Source organism: Chelonoidis abingdonii, chromosome 5 (genome assembly GCF_003597395.2).
Source record: "Chelonoidis abingdonii isolate Lonesome George chromosome 5, CheloAbing_2.0, whole genome shotgun sequence".
Classification (NCBI taxonomy): domain Eukaryota; kingdom Metazoa; phylum Chordata; order Testudines; family Testudinidae; genus Chelonoidis; species Chelonoidis abingdonii.
Window position 1 is genome coordinate 83,319,594 of NC_133773.1, and position 24,248 is coordinate 83,343,841.

The 24,248-nt window shown below is 44.1% G+C and overlaps 3 protein-coding genes across 15 annotated transcripts in view; 2 read left to right on the forward strand and 1 right to left on the reverse strand.

Annotated features, from left to right (window-relative positions):
- Positions 1-6,357, forward strand: part of ANKRD37 (ankyrin repeat domain 37) — a 27,714-nt gene extending 21,357 nt beyond the window's left edge. The window contains exon 5 of the mRNA XM_032800380.2: positions 5,624-6,357. Coding sequence (XP_032656271.1) covers positions 5,624-5,712 — 89 coding nt within the window. The 3' untranslated portion in view covers positions 5,713-6,357. The remainder of the gene's footprint in view (positions 1-5,623) is intronic.
- UFSP2 (UFM1 specific peptidase 2) overlaps positions 1-9,280 on the reverse strand; it is a 26,331-nt gene extending 17,051 nt beyond the window's left edge. For 2 of the 5 annotated variants that reach the window (XM_075066410.1, XM_032800351.2), the window contains exons 1-5: positions 9,120-9,280; positions 6,598-6,676; positions 4,329-4,512; positions 4,176-4,242; positions 3,582-3,739 (exon numbers count right to left, since the gene is read on the reverse strand). In XM_075066410.1, the coding sequence (XP_074922511.1) occupies positions 3,582-3,739; positions 4,176-4,242; positions 4,329-4,512; positions 6,598-6,676; positions 9,120-9,143 (512 nt within the window). In that variant the 5' untranslated portion in view covers positions 9,144-9,280. Of the gene's footprint in view, positions 1-3,581; positions 3,740-4,175; positions 4,243-4,328; positions 4,513-5,615; positions 5,659-6,597; positions 6,677-7,768; positions 8,246-9,119 lie in introns of those variants that run through there. The other 3 variants (XM_075066409.1, XM_032800352.2, XM_032800356.2) reach the window with 3 other exon arrangements.
- A 36-nt stretch (positions 9,281-9,316) lies between these two features.
- The window catches only part of CFAP96 (cilia and flagella associated protein 96), a 68,362-nt gene continuing 53,430 nt past the window's right edge, over positions 9,317-24,248 (forward strand). For 4 of the 9 annotated variants that reach the window (XM_075066415.1, XM_032800375.2, XM_032800372.2 and 1 more), the window contains exons 1-7: positions 9,476-9,558; positions 9,878-9,961; positions 12,063-12,225; positions 14,173-14,392; positions 20,480-20,617; positions 20,702-20,777; positions 23,294-23,473. In XM_075066415.1, coding sequence (XP_074922516.1) covers positions 12,129-12,225; positions 14,173-14,392; positions 20,480-20,617; positions 20,702-20,777; positions 23,294-23,473 — 711 coding nt within the window. In that variant the 5' untranslated portion in view covers positions 9,476-9,558; positions 9,878-9,961; positions 12,063-12,128. Of the gene's footprint in view, positions 9,559-9,877; positions 9,962-12,062; positions 12,226-12,256; positions 12,437-14,172; positions 14,393-18,697; positions 18,834-20,479; positions 20,618-20,701; positions 20,778-23,293; positions 23,474-24,248 lie in introns of those variants that run through there. The other 5 variants (XM_032800373.2, XM_075066417.1, XM_032800379.2 and 2 more) reach the window with 5 other exon arrangements.

Genomic DNA, 24,248 nt, shown 5'->3' on the forward strand with positions numbered 1-24,248 from the left:
AAAAGAGAGAGATCCCAGGATGGAAGTGGAGGCATGAAAGGTAGGCCATAGCGTCGTAGCTTTCAGTATAGGGTGTTTAAGGTGACACCAATCACTTATTTGCACCGAGGGTCTAGAAAGTGACCTAACCGTAGTAGATTGTCCAGGCTGAAGGGTAATGGTTGTTGTGTTATATCTTGCTAGGAGAGAGCACATAGTGTGAATTTTCTAGAGTCTACCTCTCAGGCTCTATGAGAGCGAGCCCCACAGCAAGGAAAAGGTAGAGAAGGGGCTGAAGTGGACGAGAGCTGAGGAAGCGTTGTTATCCAAGGTCAGCCAATAAAAATATTGGCAACTTGTGGGGCAGGAGCGTCTAGCATGATATGGTAACAGCCACTCGGAAAGTTATCTCATAAGCCACTGATCTGGAGATATATAATTCATCAAATTTGAAATAGTGTGATGTGAGTATAAAAGGACACAGAGCTCAGCAGCCAGTTGTGCTGTGCATCATTCAGGGATACGTTCCTGACAGCTTGTATCCATCTGTGTATGGGATGTTTGTGTAAGAGCCTCTAACATTCATGGTGGCTAGGATGCTGTTTCCTGGAGGTGACCAGTTGCACTGTAGTTTCTCAGGAAATCAGTGGTGTCACGAGATAGCTGGGAGTGCTGTGGCATAGAAAGTCTGAAGTAGAGAGTTCAACATACTTACCAGACGGTCCTCAAGTGAGAGTGCCAATCCCGAGATGAATGGAGCGTTCCAGGATTTCCCGGGGTTGGATCTTGGGTAGTAGATAGGACCTGGTCGGCGGCTCAAAGAGGTATGAATTGTTCCGGTGGTAGATAGTAGAGGAGTGGTCCATGAGTAGATGGTAGTATTGCTTCAGGAGTATTCCATAGCAGTTGGGATCTGAGGATCCTGTAGAAAATTGTATGGAAGAGTTGTCTATGGGCCTCTTTTGGTAGTCAAGCCTGTTCACGATGACAACAGCACCTCCTTTATCAGCCTGTTTGATGAAATGTCAGGGTGGTTTCTGAGGCTGGGATGGCATTGCGTCTGCAAACGAACTTGGTTATGAGGCAACAACTGGTTGTTTTTCCACAAATTTCGCCCTGTGGCACGTCACGGCGGACAAGCATTCACTGTAACGGTCCAGACTGTCATTTCCACCCTCAGGCAGGAGTCCATGTGGAGTTTTCCTTCTTGTGCTAGTTGTGCGGGAGGGTAACCTGTGTATCAGATCACTGTTCAGGCTGTTGTCCTGGAAGTATTCTGTGAGTCGGAGATCAGGCAAAAGTAGGCTTCCAGATCGCCACACGAACTGTATCATTTGGATAAAAGAGAGAGATCCCAGGATGGAAGTGGAGGCATGAAAGGTAGGCCATAGCGTCGTAGCTTTCAGTATAGGGTGTTTAAGGTGACACCAATCACTTATTTGCACCGAGGGTCTAGAAAGTGACCTAACCGTAGTAGATTGTCCAGGCTGAAGGGTAATGGTTGTTGTGTTATATCTTGCTAGGAGAGAGCACATAGTGTGAATTTTCTAGAGTCTACCTCTCAGGCTCTATGAGAGCGAGCCCCACAGCAAGGAAAAGGTAGAGAAGGGGCTGAAGTGGACGAGAGCTGAGGAAGCGTTGTTATCCAAGGTCAGCCAATAAAAATATTGGCAACTTGTGGGGCAGGAGCGTCTAGCATGATATGGTAACAGCCACTCGGAAAGTTATCTCATAAGCCACTGATCTGGAGATATATAATTCATCAAATTTGAAATAGTGTGATGTGAGTATAAAAGGACACAGAGCTCAGCAGCCAGTTGTGCTGTGCATCATTCAGGGATACGTTCCTGACAGCTTGTATCCATCTGTGTATGGGATGTTTGTGTAAGAGCCTCTAACATTCATGGTGGCTAGGATGCTGTTTCCTGGAGGTGACCAGTTGCACTGTAGTTTCTCAGGAAATCAGTGGTGTCACGAGATAGCTGGGAGTGCTGTGGCATAGAAAGTCTGAAGTAGAGAGTTCAACATACTTACCAGACGGTCCTCAAGTGAGAGTGCCAATCCCGAGATGAATGGAGCGTTCCAGGATTTCCCGGGGTTGGATCTTGGGTAGTAGATAGGACCTGGTCGGCGGCTCAAAGAGGTATGAATTGTTCCGGTGGTAGATAGTAGAGGAGTGGTCCATGAGTAGATGGTAGTATTGCTTCAGGAGTATTCCATAGCAGTTGGGATCTGAGGATCCTGTAGAAAATTGTATGGAAGAGTTGTCTATGGGCCTCTTTTGGTAGTCAAGCCTGTTCACGATGACAACAGCACCTCCTTTATCAGCCTGTTTGATGAAATGTCAGGGTGGTTTCTGAGGCTGGGATGGCATTGCGTCTGCAAACGAACTTGGTTATGAGGCAACAACTGGTTGTTTTTCCACAAATTTCGCCCTGTGGCACGTCACGGCGGACAAGCATTCACTGTAACGGTCCAGACTGTCATTTCCACCCTCAGGCAGGAGTCCATGTGGAGTTTTCCTTCTTGTGCTAGTTGTGCGGGAGGGTAACCTGTGTATCAGATCACTGTTCAGGCTGTTGTCCTGGAAGTATTCTGTGAGTCGGAGATCAGGCAAAAGTAGGCTTCCAGATCGCCACACGAACTGTATCATTTGGATGAAAGCTCATGCTCCAAAACGTCTGTTAGTCTATAAGGTGCCACAGGATTCTCTGCTACTGATAATGAATTGGTATAATTATCAGACATTATGTTAAACAACAATTTGCTCCAAAAACCCTAATGAACATTAAATCACATAACACTAGGGGATAATAAAACCCTATATGTGAAATAAAATGTAAATATACCACTACCACTTCCACGACTTCCTGTGACCTCCATGACTTCTGCAACTGGAGCAGCCAGTGTCGCTGACCCTGGAGCCAGCTGCTCAGGTGCCCTGTGGCCAGCTGCACTGGCCACTGCTGGAGCAGCCACATCAGTTGCTGCTCAGGTGGCCCCAGGCAGTTGGCCCCAAGGATCGCCCGAGCAGCAGTGCTGGGGGCTATCCCAGGGACCACCCAAGTATCAGCGGTCCCAGGGGCGGCCTGAGCAGCTGCCCCAGAGGCCCTCAGGAAAGTGGTCCCCGGGGGCCTTGGAGTAGTGGGCCACTTGGGGCAGTCAGCCCCCACTGCTGGAGCAGGGGGCCCCCAGAGCAGTGGGGCCCTAGGAGCAGAGATTTAGTTATCATGGGTATTTATAGTAAAAGTCACGGACAGATCACGGGCTGTGAATTTTTGTTTATTGCCCGTGATCGGTCCACCATGACTTTTACTAAAAATATCCATAACGTAATCTTAGCCTTAATCAGAAACTTTGAATTCATTACAGATAATAGGGATGATCACACGATCACACTCATTAAACCAAGGTATGTCTATTGTGAGGGCTTTCAAACACTCTAAAAAGATTTCAATTTTATTCCATATTCTACCTATATTAAAAATTGCTAAATTATATGCTGATGTAGCTTTAGTATCCACAATTTTATTTAGAAAGCACAGACAAATAACAAACTAAAGCGAACTCAAAAATACAACTCAAAGATGTATTATACTTACTTCCTCCATGGCTCTTCTGGAGAAACAGAAACAACAACATCAATTGGTAAGGTCATGTTAACATAGTGGTGTCTCTTGTTTTCCCTTTCAATGACTGGGGCTACAGCTGCCAAAGGAGATGTCATTTCCAACATAAGGTCTACATTTACTATCTGCTGCTGAAAAGAATAAAGACAGTTACATGCACCAATAATACGTGTCCAACAATACATGCACCAAGGAGGGATGGAAGAAAAAAGTAGATTCATAAGACCCATGAAGATGAAGGGGCTTCAGAGACAGGAAAAGTTAAGAACTCCAAAACAGGCCCTTCACAACCCCAGTTAGACGTAATGAGAGACAGATGAAAGGAAGATGCATTTTTGAACAATGTCAGGGGTCAGAAACAAATAACTAGATAAGATATCTAACTGTATTAAAGACTATGGGCCTGCTTCTGCACGCTCATCTGTGCAGGTGGATCTTAGCATTCATGCAGAGCACAGTTGACTTCAATGGCATTCTCTGTGGATGGAAATGTTTGCCTGGGTGGATCAGCTTGTGAGAAAAGAGCATTTCCTTGTTCTAAGCTGTTAAGATGGGTGGAATATATACCGTATCTTGGAACTTTTTATCCTTCTTTTTTGCAAGTTTTCTTTTAGTCTCATCTTCTTGGTCAAATCTGCAATATTAGCAGAGAGAAACTAATAATATGAAATTAATCTATTACAAAAATTATGATATACCCATTGTTTCAAATATACTTACTGAATAAATCGTATTATCTCCTTACAAACAGAATTATCAGTCAGTTCTGATGGAACTGTGTTCATACTGCTGTTAGGCCATACATACACTGAACTATGGCAAATTCTTAAAACCAGCACATTTGAAGACAGTTTGGTCGACAGATCACTGAAAACGTATTTTACTGCCTTTTTCGCTGAAGTCTCTAAAACAGAATGAGGACATAATTAGTGTTATTCAAATAATTCCCTAACTTTTATTACAGCTTTAAATTATTTAACATTTAAAGTTAAAATGTTTAATTTTGTCCTTGGGGAAAAAAAAGAGGAAGTTTTGCTATAATCAGACAAATGGCTATGTGAAAATAGTGAGCAAAAATCCTGGTCCCACTGCAGTCAATGGCAAAACTCCACTGAAATCAATGGGACCAGGATTTCAGCTGGCTTCTTTTTACTTACCAGACCTACTCCAACTATATACAAAAATCGTATCTGCTTACTCTAGTGCAGGAGTGGCCAAACTTACTGACCCTCCAAGCCACATACACCAATCTTCAGAAGTTTAAGGGCCAGGATGCGCCTGTCCAAGCTCAAGACTTCAGCGCTACAGGGAGGAAGGTCTTGGAGCTTCAGCCCCAAGCCCAGGCAGGTACGCTGCATGGGGTTGAAGCCCTGAGGCTCCCCTCCCCGCTGGGCAGAAGCCAGAGGCGACGCATGGAGGGAGCGCATGGGGTTATGTTCCACTCTCCATTTTTGCCGGGTTTGCAGGCCCCGCATGGTCACATGGTGCTGCAGGGCCCCCTCCCTGAACGGCAGCTGCTGGAGCAGGCAAGCTGCGGCCCGTGGGGAGAGGCAGTGGCAAATAGCTGGGAGTTGCAGGAAAAGCCACTATTTTTTGTTGCTGCCTCTCCCTGCGGAGCTAAAGCAGCAGCCCCTCCCTTCAGCTCCCAACTGCTTGCTGCTGCTTCTCCAGGAGGAGCTAACACCTATAAGTTGCAGGGAGGGGGTGCGGAGGTAAGAGGGAGCAGTGTGCTTGGTGGGTGTGACTCAAGCTGTTGGGTGGGGGCCAAACCTTTAAACTGAGCCCCCCTGTTAGTACCAGAAGCCTCTACCCCACCACAGGGCAGAAACCCTGAGCTCTCCCACACAGTCTGGAAAGCACAGAATGGGAGGGGTGGGGGCAGAAAGTGTGGAGGGATCCACAAGTTGCACTTTATAAAAGAGCCACTTGTTGCTCATGAGCCACAATTTGGCCACCCCTGCTCTAGTGATTGAACAAAATTGTTATATTGCCTTTTATTTCTGTTACCCTTGCAGAGTCAACACGCCTAGAGAAGACTGTGCTGGATTATATTCTGGTTCACACATCAAAAAAAGCATTGTTAATAGGGCTGTCAAGCGATTAAAAAAATTGCAATTAATCACGCAATTAAAAAATTAAGAGATTAATAGCATGATAAATTGCATTGTTAAATAATAAAAAATACAATTTAAATATTTAAATGTTTTCTACATTTTCAAATATATTGATTTCAGTTACAACACAGAATACGAAGTGTATAGTACTCACTTTATATTTATTTTTGATTACAAATATTTTCACTGTAAAAAACAAAATAGAATTTTTCAATTCACCTAACACAAGTACTGTAATACAATCGCTTTATCATGAAATCTGCACTTACAAATGTAGAATTATGTAAAAAGAAACTATATTCAAAAATAAAACAATGTAAAACTTTAGAGCCTACAAGTCCATTCAGTCCTACTTCTTGTTCAGCCAATATCTCAGACAAACAAGTTTGGTTACAATTTGCAGGAGATAATGCTGCCCACCTCTTGTTTACAGTGTCACCTGGAGTTTTGCTCTACCTGAATTCGTTGTAAGTAAGTGTCACTCCAAAACAATTTTTGATTGTTGGGGTTTCACAAAGATTTTAGGGAAGGGTGAGGTAAGTCAAAAATGGTCCCAAAGCACATCCCATAAGTGATATAAATTTGGAAATAATAATAAAAAAAAAAGACCTAAAATTACTGATTTTGGTATTGTTTGAAACTAAAAAAAAAAAAGTGCGTAGTGAAAGGGAATAAGTTGTTAGGAAATGAAACATGAGAGGGAGGTCAAAAAATGAAATCAACTTCATGCACTGATCCTTTACGGTTTGGAGAGAAATCCTAAATATTTGGTGAGCAGGTGACAAAATTATTATATCCACTGTGGTGAGTTAATTCTCTTCTATTCAGACTGTACACTCTTATGAGGTGATTCTATGATATTCATATAGACACACCATCAGTAGTATCCAGCTGAAATGCAAGATCTAGGCCTCCTCTTATTCTAAAGAGTATGTCCATAGTTTCCAGAATTACCTATAGAGAAAAAAGAAGTTGAGTTATAAAGTTACTAGAAATGAGTGGCATAAGACAGTTACTTCAGTAATGTTTCCCAAAAGTTACAATGAGAACATGACTCATTAAAACAAGATTACTTTTTATCACACAGGTATTAACCGCATACTTTTTTAAATCCAGGAAGTGTTTTTAGAGTAGAACTCCTGCTCCTTTAAATTTGTCATTGTTTGGTTTTAGATTCCATTTTGTGTTTCCCATCTTTGCCTCTACTTCCCAGCTGAAGGCAGGACTGGAACTGCTCTGCTGATTAATTTGGCAGATTAGACGGGGAAGGCCTCCCATCTACAATGCTGGGACACTGCAGCAGGTAACAGGAAATTTCCTCTCTACTATCTTCTTCAACTGTTCATTTTGGAAGGGAAGCAACAGTCTCAGCAACTAATAAGGAAGAACTCAAAACTTCTGGACTCATGAGGGCTCAGTGAACATACAGAAGGGGCTTTGCCAGTTAGCTGCTGCTGAAGAGCTGCAAAGATAGCCAAAGAAAGACCATTTGCAAATACAGAACTATTACCACATTTCTCTTTGGTGACCAAGTGTGGGAAACTTCTGGGTTCAAAGCTAGCCCTGTATTTTAATTGTTTTATTTCAATTCCATGTATAACACATATTTGACTTCCATTAAAAACATTCTAAATAGAAACATGAGAAGAAACAAACTATAGAAAGATAATGTGCACGTGGGAAATTTATCTGAAGTGTTACCACCACTTAAGCAGTATCAACATGTAGTTAAGCTTTAAAGTTGGGGATCAGTTGCAGGCCACACACAGCCCCATGGCGGCATGCAGAGGCTTGGGGCTTCCCCTAGGCTCCAGGCTGGGGCCAGAAATGTGGGGTTCAGTGTGCAGGAAGGGGCTCTGGGCTGGGGTGGGAGGGGGTGACGGCTCCAGCTGGGGTGTGGGTGGTTTGGAGTGTACGAGCAGGCTCAAGGCTGGGGTGTGCAAGGAGGTTTGGGGTGCAGGCCCCAGGAGGGAGTTTGGGTGTGGAAGGGGCCTCAGGGCTGGTGCAGGGAGTTTCGGTTGCAGGTTCGGGCCAAGTGGTGCTTACCTCAGGCGGCTCCCAGTTGGCAGTGCAGCAGGGCAAAGGCAGGCTCTCTGTCTGCCCTGGCTCCAGGGTGCTCCTGGAAGCGGCCACTGTGTCCAGACTTTAGGCAGACAGGCCAAGGGGCTCTGCACGGTGCATGCTGCCCATGCCCAGAGCTCCCATTGGCTGCAGTTCCTGGCCAACAGGATCTGCAGATCCTGCACTGGGGGCTGGGGCAATCCACAGAGCTTCTGTGACTGCCCCTGTTCCTAAGGGCTGCAGGGACATGCCTGTCGCTTCTGGGAGCTGGAGCTAACCCTAGCTACCCACCGCAGTGGGGCGAGCTGGTGCTTGTGGCTCCAGCCCTCCAGGGGGACACCGAGGCTCAAGGCTTTTGGCCTGCGGCATCAAGACTTGCCACTGGCAGGATGAAATGAAGCAGTGGGCCACAGGTTCCCCACCCCTGCTTTAAAGCTTCCAGTCTTTCCATGAAGCATGGACCTGCCCAATAAAGTAAACTTCTTGATAAAGTTACATCTAAACTACATGTTCATTATATTGGTGGTCATTTCAAAAAAATCCTTAAAAAAAAAAACAAACCCACACCAAAATTTGACCTTTAAGTAGCATAATTTATTTCAACAGTGGGCTCAACAACACACATATACATTTATATGCTACCAGGTGTGCAAAACACTTTCAAACATGTCATATGACAAAATCTGTCTTGAGGAGCTAACAGCATAAGGGCTTGCTCCTGTAAAGCATCACATAGGTTTCTGAATTCAAAGGGGCTGCGCGTGGGGGGGGGGAGGAAGGAGGAAGATGAATAACAATTAGCTTACCTGATAGCAGCCATGCAGTGGGGGGGGGGGGGGGGTGGCAAGGCGTCTGACCACGTGGCGCTCCATGCAGGACTGATGCCTAAATTAGATGGTTACATCATCACAAGGAGGCTCATAACTGGAGGCTGGGAGGGGTCCCAGGGAAGGTGATTTACCCGGGAGGGTCCCAGGCTCACCCGCAGGCAAAGCACGGAGGGTGCAGCAGGCAGGGACACACGGGGGGCAGGAGCCTGGCGCTGAACCAAGGCGGGAGCGGTGATGCAGGCGAGGACAGGCCCTGCACGTGCCGGGGTGGGAGCCCGCGCAGAGGAAGCTACAGGCTGGCGATGCGGTGGCACCAGGGTCGCTCCGAGCTGCAGCCCCTCGAGAACGGGCCAGGCCGCGATCGTTAGACCCGAGGTGACAAGAAGTCGACGGCGAGCACCACGTGGGCGAGAAGCTCCCAGCATGCACCGGGCCGGCCGCCCCTTCCCCGCACAGCAGAAGCGCCCTGGCCCGCTGTTTTGCCCACCCCAGCGGCGCGGACTCACCACGTCTGTCAGCACCGTACTCATAGTCCGCACGCGCCTCTCCCCCGCCCCGATGGGGGGGTTGGAACAGGCCGGTTCCCTTGCACGCGCCGCAAGGTCTGACGTGTCACTCCAAGCAAAAGAAAGGCAGCAAGCCGAGAACGCCACGGCAGATCATGTGAGTGAAGGCGTTGCAGGACGGGACTACAATTCCCAAGATGCAGCGCGGATGCGCGCAGCCTCTGGACTACACCAACAGGGCTCGACCGATGGGGTGGGCAGTACTGAAATGCTGTTTATGTGTTGTTGGACTTTCCGGAATCCAGAGCAACTGCATCAACAAAGAGCCCTGGGTAGAGTCCCGTCCCTCTCAGAAGCTGCCGCCGCCGCCGTCTGGGGATGCAGAGAGGAGGGGGCTGCTGCTGACGCTCTGCAACACACCTGTTGGGGTTGATGTGAGGTGAGTGAGAAATCAGTCCAGACGTCCTCCTTAAAGCGTGTGCTGCTGCTTAGTGCTCCTCTGTGCGGCTCACCTCAACCACTGCAATTAACAGTCGTTACTGTCAAGGAAGATTTCATGCAAATTGTTTAATCATGCAAATATATGCAATAATTTATGCGATAATGATATTTATGCATCGATTATTCATATGTTGATGTAATTATAGTTACGAAAATATATTTACATGTATGTAAACTGATGCAATTATACGTGTGTGTTTTATATGTAACTGGTGGTTACATCATCATTTTAAAATCATTTTTTACTTTCTTAACAGTACATTGCGCTTCTGAAACATCTTCCATCCAAGGAGGTTTACCAATATTAATACATTAAATTGATCAACATCCCTGAGAGGCAGGTAAAATATATTATACCCCTTGAAAAGTTACACAGCATATATTCTTAATGCAGTGCTCAGTGGTCTCTTTGTATGCTGATTAGAGGACTGATCTGAGAAGAGCTGAGCACCCACAGCTGCCATTGATCTCAATCAGTTACATTTTTTAAATCAGTGGGAATTGTAGGTGGTCAGCACTTCTCAGGATCAGGATTTAGGTTACCACAATAAGGATCCCAAAACTGCTTCACATCTCCTTGCACTACCCCTGCGCATTGTTAACCAAGGATGACTACAAAGCACAGCCGAAGGTAATCTAGAAAGCAAAAGGAGATGCTGTCCTGCATATCCTTACCAATGATCTGCGCTACTCAGATCCCTGATCTCAATATTTTAAGGGTACTTAGCAAATTTGGATCCAGAGATTTTAATAAGAGTTGAATGCAGTTACAACAGAGGTGAATGTGGGCCCTATCTGTTTCATATTGATTTTTCCAAAAGACATGTGATCATAGAATATCAGGCTTGGAAGAGATCTCAGGAGGTTATCTAGTCCAACCCCCTGCTCAAAGCCGGACTAATCCCCAAATTGCCCCCTAAAGGATTGAGCTCACAACCCTGTATTTAGCAGGCCAGTGCTCAAAGCACAGCACTAACCTTGCTAGCTCTCTCCCACAATGTCTAGTTCAGTCCTCTTCTCACCATCACCACTCCAGTTATGACCTACAGTAGCTCCTCACTTAAAGTCATCCCAGTTAACATTATTTGATTGGTATGTTGCTGATCAATTAGTGAACATGCTCTTTTAAAGTTGTGCAATGCTCCCTTACAACGTTGTTTGGCAGCTGCCTGCTTTGTCCACTGCTTGCAGATAGAGCAGTCTGTTGGAGCTACCTGATGGGGGCTTGGAACCAGGGTGGATCAGCAGCCCCCCATCAGCTTGTGCCTGCCTAAGTTCCCTGTGCGGCAGCCATCCAGCAGGCTATCCATTGCTAGGCAGTTGAGCTGTCCCTTTCCCCACTGCCCTGTGCTGCTCCTGCCCTCTGCCTGGGAGCCTCCTGCTTCCTGCGTAAAGGGGTGTGGGGGAGAGAAGAGGGGTGCTAATGTCAGGGTGTCCCCCTCCCCTCCACTCCTGCTCCTTTACTCCGTCCGGCCATCTCCACAGAGCAGCAGGGGACATGACAGGGCTCAGGACAAAGGGAGCTTGCTGACAGCAGCTGCTGTCTCAACTTGCTGATCAACTGAGGCCACGTCTACACTACGCGTGAAAATCGATTTTAGATACGCAATTTCAGCTACGAGAATAGCGTAGCTGAAATCGAATATCTAAAATCGATTTACTTACCCGTCTTCACCGCGCGGGATCGATGTGCGCGGCTCGCCATGTCGATTCCGGAACTCCGTTTGTTTTGGTGGAGTTCCGGAATCGATCTAAACGATCTCTGGGATCGATATATCCCGTCCAGATCAGACGTGATATATCGATCCCCGAGCAATCGATTTTAACGCGCCGATACGGCGCGTAGTCTAGACGGGGTGTGAAAAAGGCAGTGTACTTAGAGTAGGGTCAGCGAACTTAAAGGGGCAATGCAATCTCTCTCTCTCCCACACACACTGTGTGTGTCTCTGTCTCTCTCTGCATGCTGTCTCCCCTCCCTCCATTCTTGCTGCCTTGTAGAGTGTGAGGCTACATTAACAACGTGTTAGCCCTTGAGGGCTCAGCCGAGTGCTAGTTCATCATTTAGCAATAAGGCATTCCCGGGGAAATATCCCATCCTCTGACTTCACCACCTCAGCCAAGCTACACAATCGTCATACATATATATAGTCTTCTGGCAAAAAATTTCCCAGGAACCTAACCACTGCTATTTTGTTAATTCTGATGGGGAAATTGGATTTCCTTAACATTGTTTCGCTTAAAGTAGCATTTTTCAGGAACATAACTACAACGTTAAGCGAGGAGTTACTGTACTTTATAGCTAATGTTACATTCTGAGTACAGTAGAAAAGTAAAGGAACTAGTACTTTTGAACCAGAGAATCTCAGCATCATAATGGTACATTTTATTTTAAACACTTAAACTTGTTGCAGACTTTTACTGTAACTCTGTACATTTTTGCAGTAAAAGCAGTGAGCATAAGAAACAGCTACATTTTCTAGTGTAGTGAACTGTCACACACAACCAACCATGCCTGCAGAAGGAAAAACTGACATGGAGAGGATTGGCCTCTTCAGTGAAATGGAGTATGTTACCATTGGAGATAAATATGCCTCACACTATATGCGTAAGTACATTTCATTTTAGCAATAAGGATATTTCCAATAGCTGTCCAATCTGTCTTTCTACTGACTCACTCTTTTCTATTAATCCTTTTAGAGACATCTGGGGTTTTTAATAACCAAAGATCTCTCTGTCTTTGCGCAGTGTGGCATAATCCATTTTTAGTAGAGGTCTGTCTAATATATCACAGTAAATGCAAAAAGGGCATAAAAAAGGTAAATATTTTTCAGTTTAGCTGAGTTTTATGTATTAAGATTAATAAAAATATATATGCTGCATTTTGTTGTCCAAGTTACAGATAAAATAAAATATACTATTGAAATGACTGGTGTGTCTTTACCCACCAGCTGGTGGGGAGTACGTGTCACCTCCAATGACTCATCCTCCTTCTCTGCCATAATTGTGGAGATTTTCAGGGGCTTCTTCTCATCACACCATGGGATGTAAGTGGTGGTAGGGTTCCAGCTGCTCCATGCAGAGACATTGCAAGTGGATTTACTTTTAGACTTCTGCGATAGTACATATTCTTTTGGCTTTTCATATTGGCATTCTTTCCCTTGGAAATGTCAACTCACAGATTTGTGTAGCCCTCCAGCATTTGCACGTCCCAAATGCGTGCAGCATATTTTTTTAAATGTCCTTATGGTTCAAATTTTAAATTAATAGCTGTGCGTTTTGAGAAGGGTAGATAAATTATGTAAAATTAGATTAACAGGTGACCAATTAAAATTTATGAAACCTCTGAGACAAACCAGGTAAAGTAGATTAGATTACTTTATAAGATATGTATAGCATTTAATTACTTCTTTGAAATGAATGTTTTAAGAAATTAGGTCCTTTGAAACTGTTTCCCAACTGTGCTGAAAGAAAACAAAAAATGAGACACCAATTTTCTGTGTCAGTCAATATACAAATTATCTTAATTATTTTGAATATTCTGCTAAGAGACTCTCAACTGCAGAACAGCATTAATATGATGACTTAATCCAACAGCAAATTGCTCCACAGTTTTGCTCCTCGGTTATCTTTGTTTACATTTGTAATATTAAAACTGAACTGGCAGTATGGAAAGCCTTATCTTCCCCTGACATGCCGATGCTGAGAGCAGGTAGTTTTTTCTGTGTGGCTGCTCCAACTGGCACGTCTGTTGTAAGATTATGTTTTCAGTACTTTACATTTAGTGGTAATCTTTACTTTCTTTGCTCATAGTTGGCCAATGTGCATAGGAAATTTATTTATTTATTACTTAGGGCTGGATTCTTTCATCCTCACTCTTGTTCATTGGAACTACTCATGGCATTATCTTGATGAGTAAGGATGACAGAGTTTGACACTCAGTAAGAGTCAGCCTTTGTGAAGTGATGTTCATAGATTCCAACACCAGAAGGGACAATGTGATTATTTTGTCGGAGCTCCTGTATAACGCAGGCTATAGAACTTTCCCAAAAAATAATTCCTAGATATTTTAGCAAAGCATTCAATTTTGATTTAAAAATGGTCAGTGATGGAGAATCCATCATGACCCTTGGTAAATTGTGCCAGTGACTAATTATTGTCACTTAAAATATCATGCCTTATTTCCAGTCTGAATTTGTCTAGTTTCAACTTCCAGCCATTGGATCGTGTTATACCTTCCTCTGCTAGATAATGCTAGATATTAGTGCAGAATAGTTATGGCCTCCCTCCAAAAGGTGCTAATTGCAATGGTATTTTTGTGTTATGGATGCATGCCACTAGAAACTTGACTGAGTCAAATTCATTTTCCATATATTAAGTTACTGAATAGTTGCCATATAGTATCAGCAATCAGTCACTACCACATGTGACTTACAGGTGAAAGGTTCTGTATTGCATTACCCTTTGAACCATCCATACCCAGTCTTCATTTTTCATATCTAAATTTAAATCTGTAGAGTTAAGTGAATATTTACAATGCTTACTTGTTTTAAAGGCCCTTTCAATGAAGCTGCAAGCAAGAACAAACAAATGTTACCTGGGGGTACCAAAATGCTGTCAGCTCTTCAGGCAGGTTACTTTGAGCCTCAGTTTGTGAGGGTTTTCGAAGGTGAAGCCTACTCAAACCCTGTGCAACTAAGGAGGCGATATAGATTGGTAGAGTCAAAGAAAAATGTGGGCAAAGCTTTCCTTCCGAGCAATGGAGTCAAACTGCCGTAAGTGTTGGAAAGGCTTCCTTTTTGTGTGTGTATGTGTGCTGCATTAAAAATAATTTGTCATAACTTTTTTATAAAAGTTAACTGTTAACCAGAGTATGGTATTGTTTTTATGAGAAGATATGTACAACATATGATAATGAAGCAGTGTTAAAACACAGTATTGCCATCATCCATACACCTGATAACCAACATAAACTTAGAGAGAGAGAGAGAGAGACATTAAGGATCTCAAGCAGAATATTGTATGGAGCTAAGAGTTCTGCATCATGGGAAATGGGACTAACAGACTCCGCTATCCTGAATTTCTCTATTTCCATTGCCAGAGTTCCATTACCTTGGATTTTTTATAATACCTGATCAGTCCACAGTGCTGGAGACAAATGAACACAACCAGGATAAAAGTACCACCTATTGAAAACATCCTGGGGTGACACCTCTGTGACTGAGCTGGTCAGAGGATACGGAGACATAAATAGCCTACAGTGCGTTTGAGCTTTTTAGATGAAAATATTTATCTGTCTGAACAAAGATCCCATGTAGCGTCACATAATTACAGTTAGAGCAAGAGTTCATGTAACTGTTATTGGACTGAGAAGTTTTCTTGCTTTTGGGGCTTTTTAATTAAAATACAGACAGGCATGGGAAAAAGTCTGTTATATTTAAAGAAATGTAAGATGTCTAATCCATTTATTAAAACACAAGGATTGTCTTAAAGGGATATTAAAAACTATGGGCCAGACTCTGGGAGGTATTCACAACCAGGCATAATATCCCCACTCTGCGTCTGTGTTCCCAAATGTACACTTATTCTGTATACACTGTAATGTATGTGTGTCCATAATTAAGGCTAAGATTTTGTCACAGATATTTTTAGTAAAAGTCATGGACAGGTTACAGCCAATAAAGAAAAATTCACAGAAGCCTGTGACCTGTCCATAACTTTTACTAAAAATATCCCTGACAAAAGGGGAAGCTCAGGTATGGGGTCTCCACACCACCTGCAGAGGTTGGGCAGCTGCAGCAGCTGCTCCAAGCTCCGAGGGCCCCTGCTGCCCTCGGTGGCTCAGAGCTCGTGGGTGGCTTAGAGCTGTGGCCCCACTGCCTGTGGCAGCTTGGAGCTTTTGTGGGGGGGATCTTGGAGCCTATGTTGGTCATGGGGGACACTGCCCAGAGTGGCAGAGAGCTGCGGGGGGACCCCACTACCCAAGGCGGCCGAGAGCTCCGGGGGCGGGGGCGGACGAGGTGCTACTCTGTGGCTCCTAGCCGATAGGGCTGACTTCCACAACCTCCGTGAAAAAATGGTAGCCTTATCCATAATATAAAGGTGACTTTGCACCTCACACAGAGCCTACACCACTCTCTTCTTACTAGGCGTAGGGATAATCTTTGAGGGTGAGCTGTTTGCAGGGGATATTCAAAAGTCAAGGAATGCATACTGAATAATAGACAAATTATCGTGTCTTTGCACTCTATACAACATTAATAATATGAGGAGAGCACATGGACACAGTTGCATTCTAAATAACCATGTTTACTAACTGTATATAAAAATATAAAGCCTAGCTACATATATACACTGCTGCTTTGCCAGCATCACCCAGGAATGCTGTGGCAGAGACAGGGGTTAGAATCCAGTTCTTCTGGGCAGCATTCAGCTGTCTTAACCACAAGACCCTTCATTTCTTGCTTGCTATTCCTTGCCTCACTCGCTACACAACTTCTGCAACAAATGAGACGGGGGTCCTAAAGACAAAAGCATCCCTTACTATACAGTTCTGGTTCATTCACAAAGCAGATCCATCTCTGTACTCAGTCAGGCAGGGGTCCTGTGTTAAAGATAGTATGCAATCATATAATTAAAGACTTCACAAGGAAGATGAATTAAAGGTGCACAGGAAACCTTAATTCTGGCATTTCCTTACTTTTGAGTGCTTGACTTTGCAACCTTAATAATGTTCTTTTAGCATAGAATTTTTGTGAGCAATTTCCCAGGATTTTAAAAAAACAAACTGCAAAAATAAAATTCCATCATGTGGCATAGTATTGACCCATGTGGTTCCTCAGCAGGCATGGAACCTTTAATTCCACCACACAGATCTCTGCCACTTGAGCTAGAGGGAGATAAGACAAACATTTTGTCAGTGGGTTTTGTGGATATTTGCTGACAGCAGAGGAATCTTGGGTTTCATTCCAGGTTCTGGAAGGGAGTGTGCTCCAGTAGGCACAGATGATTCTCTGCCTGTTTCTCTCAAGCTTGATCTCTTCCTCTCCATCCCATTGAACCTGTCCTAGTCCCAGTCCTGTCTCTTCCTCATCCCTGCATCCTTGTCTCAGTCCCATGCTCCTTACCTTTGCAGCCCCAGTCTCCACTCTTGAGGTTTCTCATCCCAGTCCTAGTCTCCCTGCCCAGACAGTTCTGCTCTTCTCAGTTGGATCTCCAAGTCCAAGTCTTCCTCCAGACTTCCAATCTCTCCCACTCCCAACACCTATTCAAAACTGCTTGCACAGCCAGTCCTTGTTCCATCACTCCCGCCCCAACAACTTGTCCCCAGCAGGGCCATCTCAAGGGGGTGCAAGCCTGGGACATAGGCACCCAGTTTCTGTCTGCTGGGGGGTGCTCCCCCGGCTCTGCCCAGGCCCCACCCCCACTCCACCCCTTCCCCCAAGGCACCATCCTGCCTCTTCCCCACCCAGTTCCGCCCCCTTCCCTGAGCATGCTGTGCCCTCGCTCCTCTCCCCTCCACTCCCAGCGCCAAGTCCAGACGCCACAAAACAGCTAATCAGCAGTAGGCGCTGGGAGGGAGGGGGAGGCACTAATTGGTGGGGCCTGCTGGTGGGCAGGAATCACTGGGGGCAGGGGGAGGTTGGTGGGGGCTCCACCTTGCCCCCCGCCCGCCGACTCCTGCCTCACCTCCCTGCCCACCTCCCCAGGAAGTGCGGGGCCCTCCAAAGTGCAGGGCTCAGAGCAGTCACCCTGATTTGCCATACCCTAGGGATGGCTCTGGTCCCCAGTTTCTGTGCCCAGTCAGGCCCAGACCCCACCACACCCAGCTCCTCATCTGATTTGATCTCTTCTCTTCCCTCTCCCACAAGCTCCCTGTCCCAGTCTCCTTCCCTGGGCTCCTCATCCAATCTCAGTCTCCCTCCACATTCCCTCACTGTCTGCTTGTCTTATCCTCTCTACCCAGCCAGTCCCAGTTCCTCCCTGCCCCCAATTCCTCATCTCATCTCAGTGTTCCCCACTCCCCAGCCAACTGGCTTCGTTTTCTTCCTCCATTTCCCTTACTGGCTTCCAGTCACAGCCTGTACTTGCCCACTAGCTCCCAGTCTTCTTGCCCAAGCATTTCCTGTGCCCCCAGTTCCCAGTCCCGTTCTCCTTGCACAATCAGTCCCAGTCTCTTCCTCCAATTCCCTGTCACTGTTTCTCCCCACCACCTCCAGTCTCACCAATGTTCTTGTTCTAATCTAGTTGTTTCCATCCCTCCTGGCCTGGATTTTCTCCTCCGTGCATTAGAATTAGATATGTTCCCCCACCATGCTGTCTGAGTGCCAGCGGGGGCGGTGGGGGTGGGGGTAGGGGTGATCAAGAGCTGAGGAGAGACTGCCTACTGCTCTCAGCTGCAGTGCCCAGCCCCACCCCAGCCCCGAGCAACTGGGAGCAGCTGTTACAGGGGAAGTCTTTCTGAATCCCTGTAGTTCTGGGCTAGAGCATGCTCAATTGCTCTGTGAGGATGGTGCATGTGCAGTCTGGTAAGCACTAGGAGCTGTAAAAGGCCGAGTACGCCCAGGGAGGATGGAATCTTTGGAGATTTTACCTGTTTATCTTTATCTAATCTCTACTGAGAATTTGCAAACTGTAGTTTTTTTAAAGGTTTATAGTTAACCAAATTCAACTCTTTTTTTATGGGGACAACCAAATGTCCATTCCTGACACAAAAGCCATCCTTTGCCAGATTTCAAGTCTCTGCTCTAAAGCAGTGGTTCTCAGCCTTTCAGGAAGCCGATTTGTCTTGCATACCCAAGTTTCACCTCACTTATAAATTACTTACAAAATGCCCCTCTGCCATGTATATTGGCCAAACTGTACAGTCCCTATGTAAAAGAATAAATGGACACAAATTGGACATCAGGAATGGTAACATACAAAAGCCATTAGGAGAACACTTCAATCTTCCTGGACATTCAATAACAGATTTAAAAGTAGCTATACTTGAACAAAAAACTTCAGAAACAGACTTCAAAGAGAAACAGCAAACTAAAATTCATTTGCAAATTTAACACCATTAATTTGGGCTTGAATAGGGACTGGGAGTGGCTGGCGTACTACAAAAGCAATTTTCCTTCTTTTGGTATTGACATTGCCTCGTCTATTATTGGGAGTGGACTACATCCACCCTGATCGAATTGACCCTGTCAACACTGGTTCTCCACTTGTGAGGTAACTCCCTTCTCTTCATGTGTCATTATATAATGCCTGCATCTGTAATTTTCACTCCATACATCTGAAGAAGTGGTTTTTTACCCACGAAACCTTATGCCCAAATAAATCTGTTAGTCTTTAAGGTGCCACCGGACTCCTTGTTGTTTTTATTAAAATACAAAAGTGTCACAGCACATTATTACTGAAAAATTGCTTACTTTCTCATTTTTACTATATAATTATAAAATAAATCATGACTCCAATTTTGAGAAACACTGATATAGTATATAAAGCAGGATAAGCAAATAATTGTCCGTATTAAATTCTAGTTTGTACTGACTTCTTTTCATGCAGGCTGTTGTAAAACTAGGCTAATATCTAGATGAGTTGATGTACCCCTACTTCCAGGGTACACGTATCCCTGGTTAAGAATCACTGCTCTAAAGCGGGGGCACCAGCACATTTCAAAGAAAAAGTAGCCAGACTTTTTTACTGTGGGCAAAACAACTCTTCCTCCACCTTCAATTTAAAATTAATTTGTTTTGAAGTATTTTTAAAGAAATTGTAGTTAGGAAAATAAGCTATTTATCAAAACAATTTATCTTTCTTTAGCCTCATTCTCTAAAATGACTCAACCATTTTGGCTGAAACGGTACAGGAAAAAAATCAGCTTCAAACAGACACTCAACATGGAAAATGTCCTTCTGAATGTTTAAAGTTTGGCAAAGATATAAATATCTGAAAATGGGTTTTATAATTGTAGTTATGAAAATGAGCTATTGATCACGTTTTTAAAGTTCTTCCAACTTTTGTTTTCTATAACAGCAAAATCTCAAATTTGTTTGCCGTTGCTTTTGATAATGAGCAGTGCCTTTCACTAGTTTGGGGGACACTGATGGAAGTTTTTATATATTAAGATTTGTTTTCATATGCTTAAATGGCTGATGTGGGCTGTTATAAAATATGTGTCAGAGCCTGCATGCCCTTTGATAAAATGCATATTGGGGACATGAATAGTTGAAGCTAATCCCTGGCAGAGATTTTAAGCCCCGCATCAGGAAATTCCTCTGAAGACCCTACCTACCTGATCCTGAGAGTACCTCTTCATTCTTAAAAAATGTTGGGAAAACATACAGTAGGAAATTCAATACAAAAATATTGGTAAAATATAGTTAAGGTTGTAAATACCTAAAAATACCCTTAATATAAGATTGACATAAAAACAACAACAGTGGAAAGCAGGAACACATTAAGAGAAAATTTAAAGCAAACAAACCAAAAGCCAAACATTGACAGGTTTGGACATGCACAGCTAAGGTGCCCCAAAACTTTAACTCTGTTCCCTCTGCTCCTATTGTGTGCCTCTACCACACTGTGCATAGGATCCAAAGAAGTGGGCTGTAGCCCACGAAAGCTTATGCTCAAATAAATGTGTTAGTCTCTAAGGTGCCACAAGTACACCTGTTCTTTTTTAGGATCATTGTTGTACGTGTGGAATAAACAGAACCTCAAGTTTTATATGTTTAGTCAAAAAATGTTAGTTGCTTGTTTTTCAATTAATATCATTCAGAATTTTGAAGCTGATTAGCACTGAATGGGTACTAATTATTAATTTATTGTTATTAACAATAATTATTGTATTATGTGTTTATTTTATATTTCAGATGTGGAATGGGTACTTATTATGGAACTATAGGTGGCCCATATCCATTCTTCAGTGCACAACTAAGAGGGAAAACAGCATATGCTCCTCCTGGAAAGAACCTTTACACAAGTCCTGGAAAGAAAGGAACTGGATATGGGTAAAACATTCAGTATCATTTCCTGAATAGTATTTAATCAAATGCTGAACTTTGAGGTCACCATTACTAATTTTCTTTACACAGATATCCAAATCTTACCATAGGCAAACAGTATCCACACTCAAGTGATGTGTATGAAAGCGGAAAAATGAATGCAAAGGTAAAATTATTCAGTAACTTTATTTAATCACTATTTGCAAACAGTTTACCTTTCCTATAGTTTTTCTTTTAGCCTAAAGCAACCAGTATTTATTTATTTACCAACTGGACTGCAGATAAATTGCCTTTTTTTGTTAAATATATTATTCCTTTCTCTCTTACTCACCCCAGTACAGAGTTCTGTTGCTTAGGCTGTGCAGTGGGCTAAGGATTTGACCCAAAGTATTGAATTGAGAGAGAGAGAAACCCAAATTAATTATTATTAATTATTATGTATTTATTTGTTTGTTTTTATTTGTATTGTGGTAGCTCCTAGGAACCCCAGTCATGGTTAGGGGTTGTACAAACATAGAGCGTATCATCTGTATTTCACTTTATAACTTAGTAAATATGAGAAGGCTGCTCTATTTATATGTGTCAGTCTCACTAATACTGTATATTTTTAATCATATATGGGAACAATGATAGCTGAAAGGGAGCTTTTTTGCCATAGGAATAAGTATTTTGAGCTTTATATTTTTACCACAAACTAATATCTGTTTGGAGTTAAATTGAGATTTTGAGGGGAAAAATACAGTAAAAGCTGTTTTGTCTGGCATATTGGGGGAACTGGGGTGCTGGTAAGTGAAAAATGCCAGTTAACTAAGAGGGAGGGAGTTTGGGTGTAGGAGGGGACTCAGGGCAGCAGGTTGGGGTGCGGGAGGGGTTTCAGGTGCCAGATCCAGGGGTGCTCACCTCAGGTGGCTCCCTGTCCTAGCCACTCCGAGGCAAAGGTGCAGCAGGCGGCTCAGTGCTCTGCCTTCACCTGCAGGCACCCCTCCCCACAGCTCCCATTGGCCGCAGTTCACAGCCAATGGGAGCTGTGGAACTAGTGCTAGGGCAGGATGGGGGCAGCATGCAGAGTTGCCTGCTGCGCCTCCGCCTAGGAGAAGCTGGAACAGGTCGCCGCTTGCGAGGAGCCCCCCAAGGTGAGCAGCCCCCAGATCCAGCACCCTGCACCCCCAAACCCTTTCCACACCCAAACTCCCTCTCAGAGCCCACGCTTCACACCCTCTCTTGTGCCCCAACTTACTGCCAGCCCTGTGCCAACCAAACTATAAACCAGAATTTCAGTAAAGATCAGAAATGCCAGTTTATAGAGCTTTCCGGTTGGTGAAGTGCCAGATAAAGTAGCTTTTACTATACATATATTAAAAGTTTCAGCATCAGGATTGGGGTTTTGTTTGGTACTAGTTCACATTTGGGTTAGCAAAGGTTAATTTTTTATTAGTTTGAATGACCCAACTTGCAAAGTTTTTTGGTAGTTTGGGCCCAAGTTGCAAAGTTCAGATCCAGAACTGAACTCTGTGAAGTCTGAGGGTGTTTAGATTTAGGGTTTGTTTGGAGCTCATCTCTGATTAGAAGCATGTAACCTAATACAAGTGTGACCACAAATAGGGGAGGAATGATCCAGAATGACTAAGGACTTGTCTACACTACCGCTTAAGTTGATGTAACTTATGTCATTCAGGGGCGTGAAAAAACCACCCCCCTCAGTTACATAAGTGACATTGATTTAAAGCCATGTCTATACCCGGCTATGTTGATGGGAGACACTACCTCACCGACATAGCTTCCACCTCTTGTTGAGGTGGAATAATTACATCGATGGGGGAACCCTCTCCTGTTGATGAATCATATCTTCACCAGATGCAGCTACACCGATGCAGCACAGTAGTGAAGACAAGACCTAAGTTTCACACAGTCACCACACTATGGTGGACTCCAGACAAGTTCTCTGCTTAGCTCTTCAAATAAAACACAAAAGAGAAATATCAGACACTGAATGGACTTAGAGAATGAAGTATGCTCTTGGCTTTAGAGGTGGTTGGTCTCCACAACCCGTAGCCAGAGCCAGTCATTGTGGTGAAGCTGGAGGATAAATAAAGAACTTAATTCTCCTGGGTTGTCAATCTGGCACATTTTGCAAGCTCTAAATTTAAATTAAAGAAAGGTGTACCACCAATTGTATAACTCCCCAAATCCTGCCTTCTCCTCATGCAGTAGAACCACGTTGTTTTGGTTGCCACAGGTACCTCTGTCCTCCGGAGGAGGGCAACATTTGTTTCTTCTTCATTAAGCAGTGAAAATTTGCTCCCCATCGTTAGCATGAATTAGCAAGGTTGTACTGTATTTGTAATGTTAAAGTCCATACATGTACCATGTGTCCATTAATTAATTTGAGATCTTAAAGAGTTTTTAAATTTACTTATTTGAAGAAGTCCTTAAATTCTTCAAGAGTGTCATAGTTTCCTAGCATTTGTTGTGCTCAATGGATTGTTTTGTTATGCATTACGTAGTGCCTAATGTATATGTGGAAGCCAGAATTAATACTGGCAGAGGAAATTACGTTAAATACATGGCTAAAAGTACGTTTTTTTCAAGACTGAATTTAAATCTCTTTTTATTTTTTTCTAATCAGAATAATCTGAGGTAAAAATGCCCAAGGCGATACCTTTAAAACTACTTATTTTACAGAAGGCGCATGAAGACCATCTGCGTTTGGTTAAAGGAGGGCCTTTCAAGTTAAATCTCTATCCTCGGGAGTATTTTGACTTAAATCCATATTATGATGATAAACCTTTGCCACCAGCTAAGAAACCAACCCCAGAAAAGCCAGTTGCACACCCCTTTAAACCAAGTTCTCCTGCTAAAAAGGTGAGTCTGTTCTCCAACTAGTGTAGCAAAAAGTGACAAACCAAATATTTGGTGGTGGTCTCGTAGAAAGTTTAAATCATATTGTATAGAAGATAAAAATTGTAAAAGAGTAGGATTGGAAGGGACTTCAATAGGTCATCTACTCTAGTCCCCTTCACTCAAGACAGGACTATGTAATAACTAGACCAGAGCTTCTCAAACTGTGGTCTGCAAGCTCCATTCAGGTGGTCGCCATGGTCCCCTCTAAGGTGTGTGCCTGGGAGGCTGCACACAAGAGAACGAAGGGCCGCCCTCTCAATTAGTGGAACCATGCAGGCGTGGCTCCATTAATTAGGTGTCTGGAGAAGATGCACATGTAAGGTGAGGTGGTGGCCTTGAGGGGAATAGGGGGTAGATGGGTGAGGGCAGTGGGGTGAGAAGAGGGGGTGGGGTGACTTTGGGATGTGCAGAGCTGGGGCGGCCAGAGAAAGAGGCGACTTTGCCCAGCTCCAGGACTGCGGCTGCTAGGGAGAGACGGCCTCCTTCCCAGCCCCAGCTCAGGGTGCTGCTGTGGCGAGGGAGAGAGGGCACATCCATCACATTAGAAAGATAAGTCTACTATAAGAGGTAGTGGAATCTCCATCCTTGGAGGTTTTTAAGAAAAGGTTAGATAAATACCTGACAAGAATAGTCTAGTTCAGGGGTTCTCAAACTTTTTTTTTCACGGACCACTTGAAAATTGCTGAGGGTCTCAGTGGACCACTTAATGATCTTTCCAAATGTTGTTTTTACCATT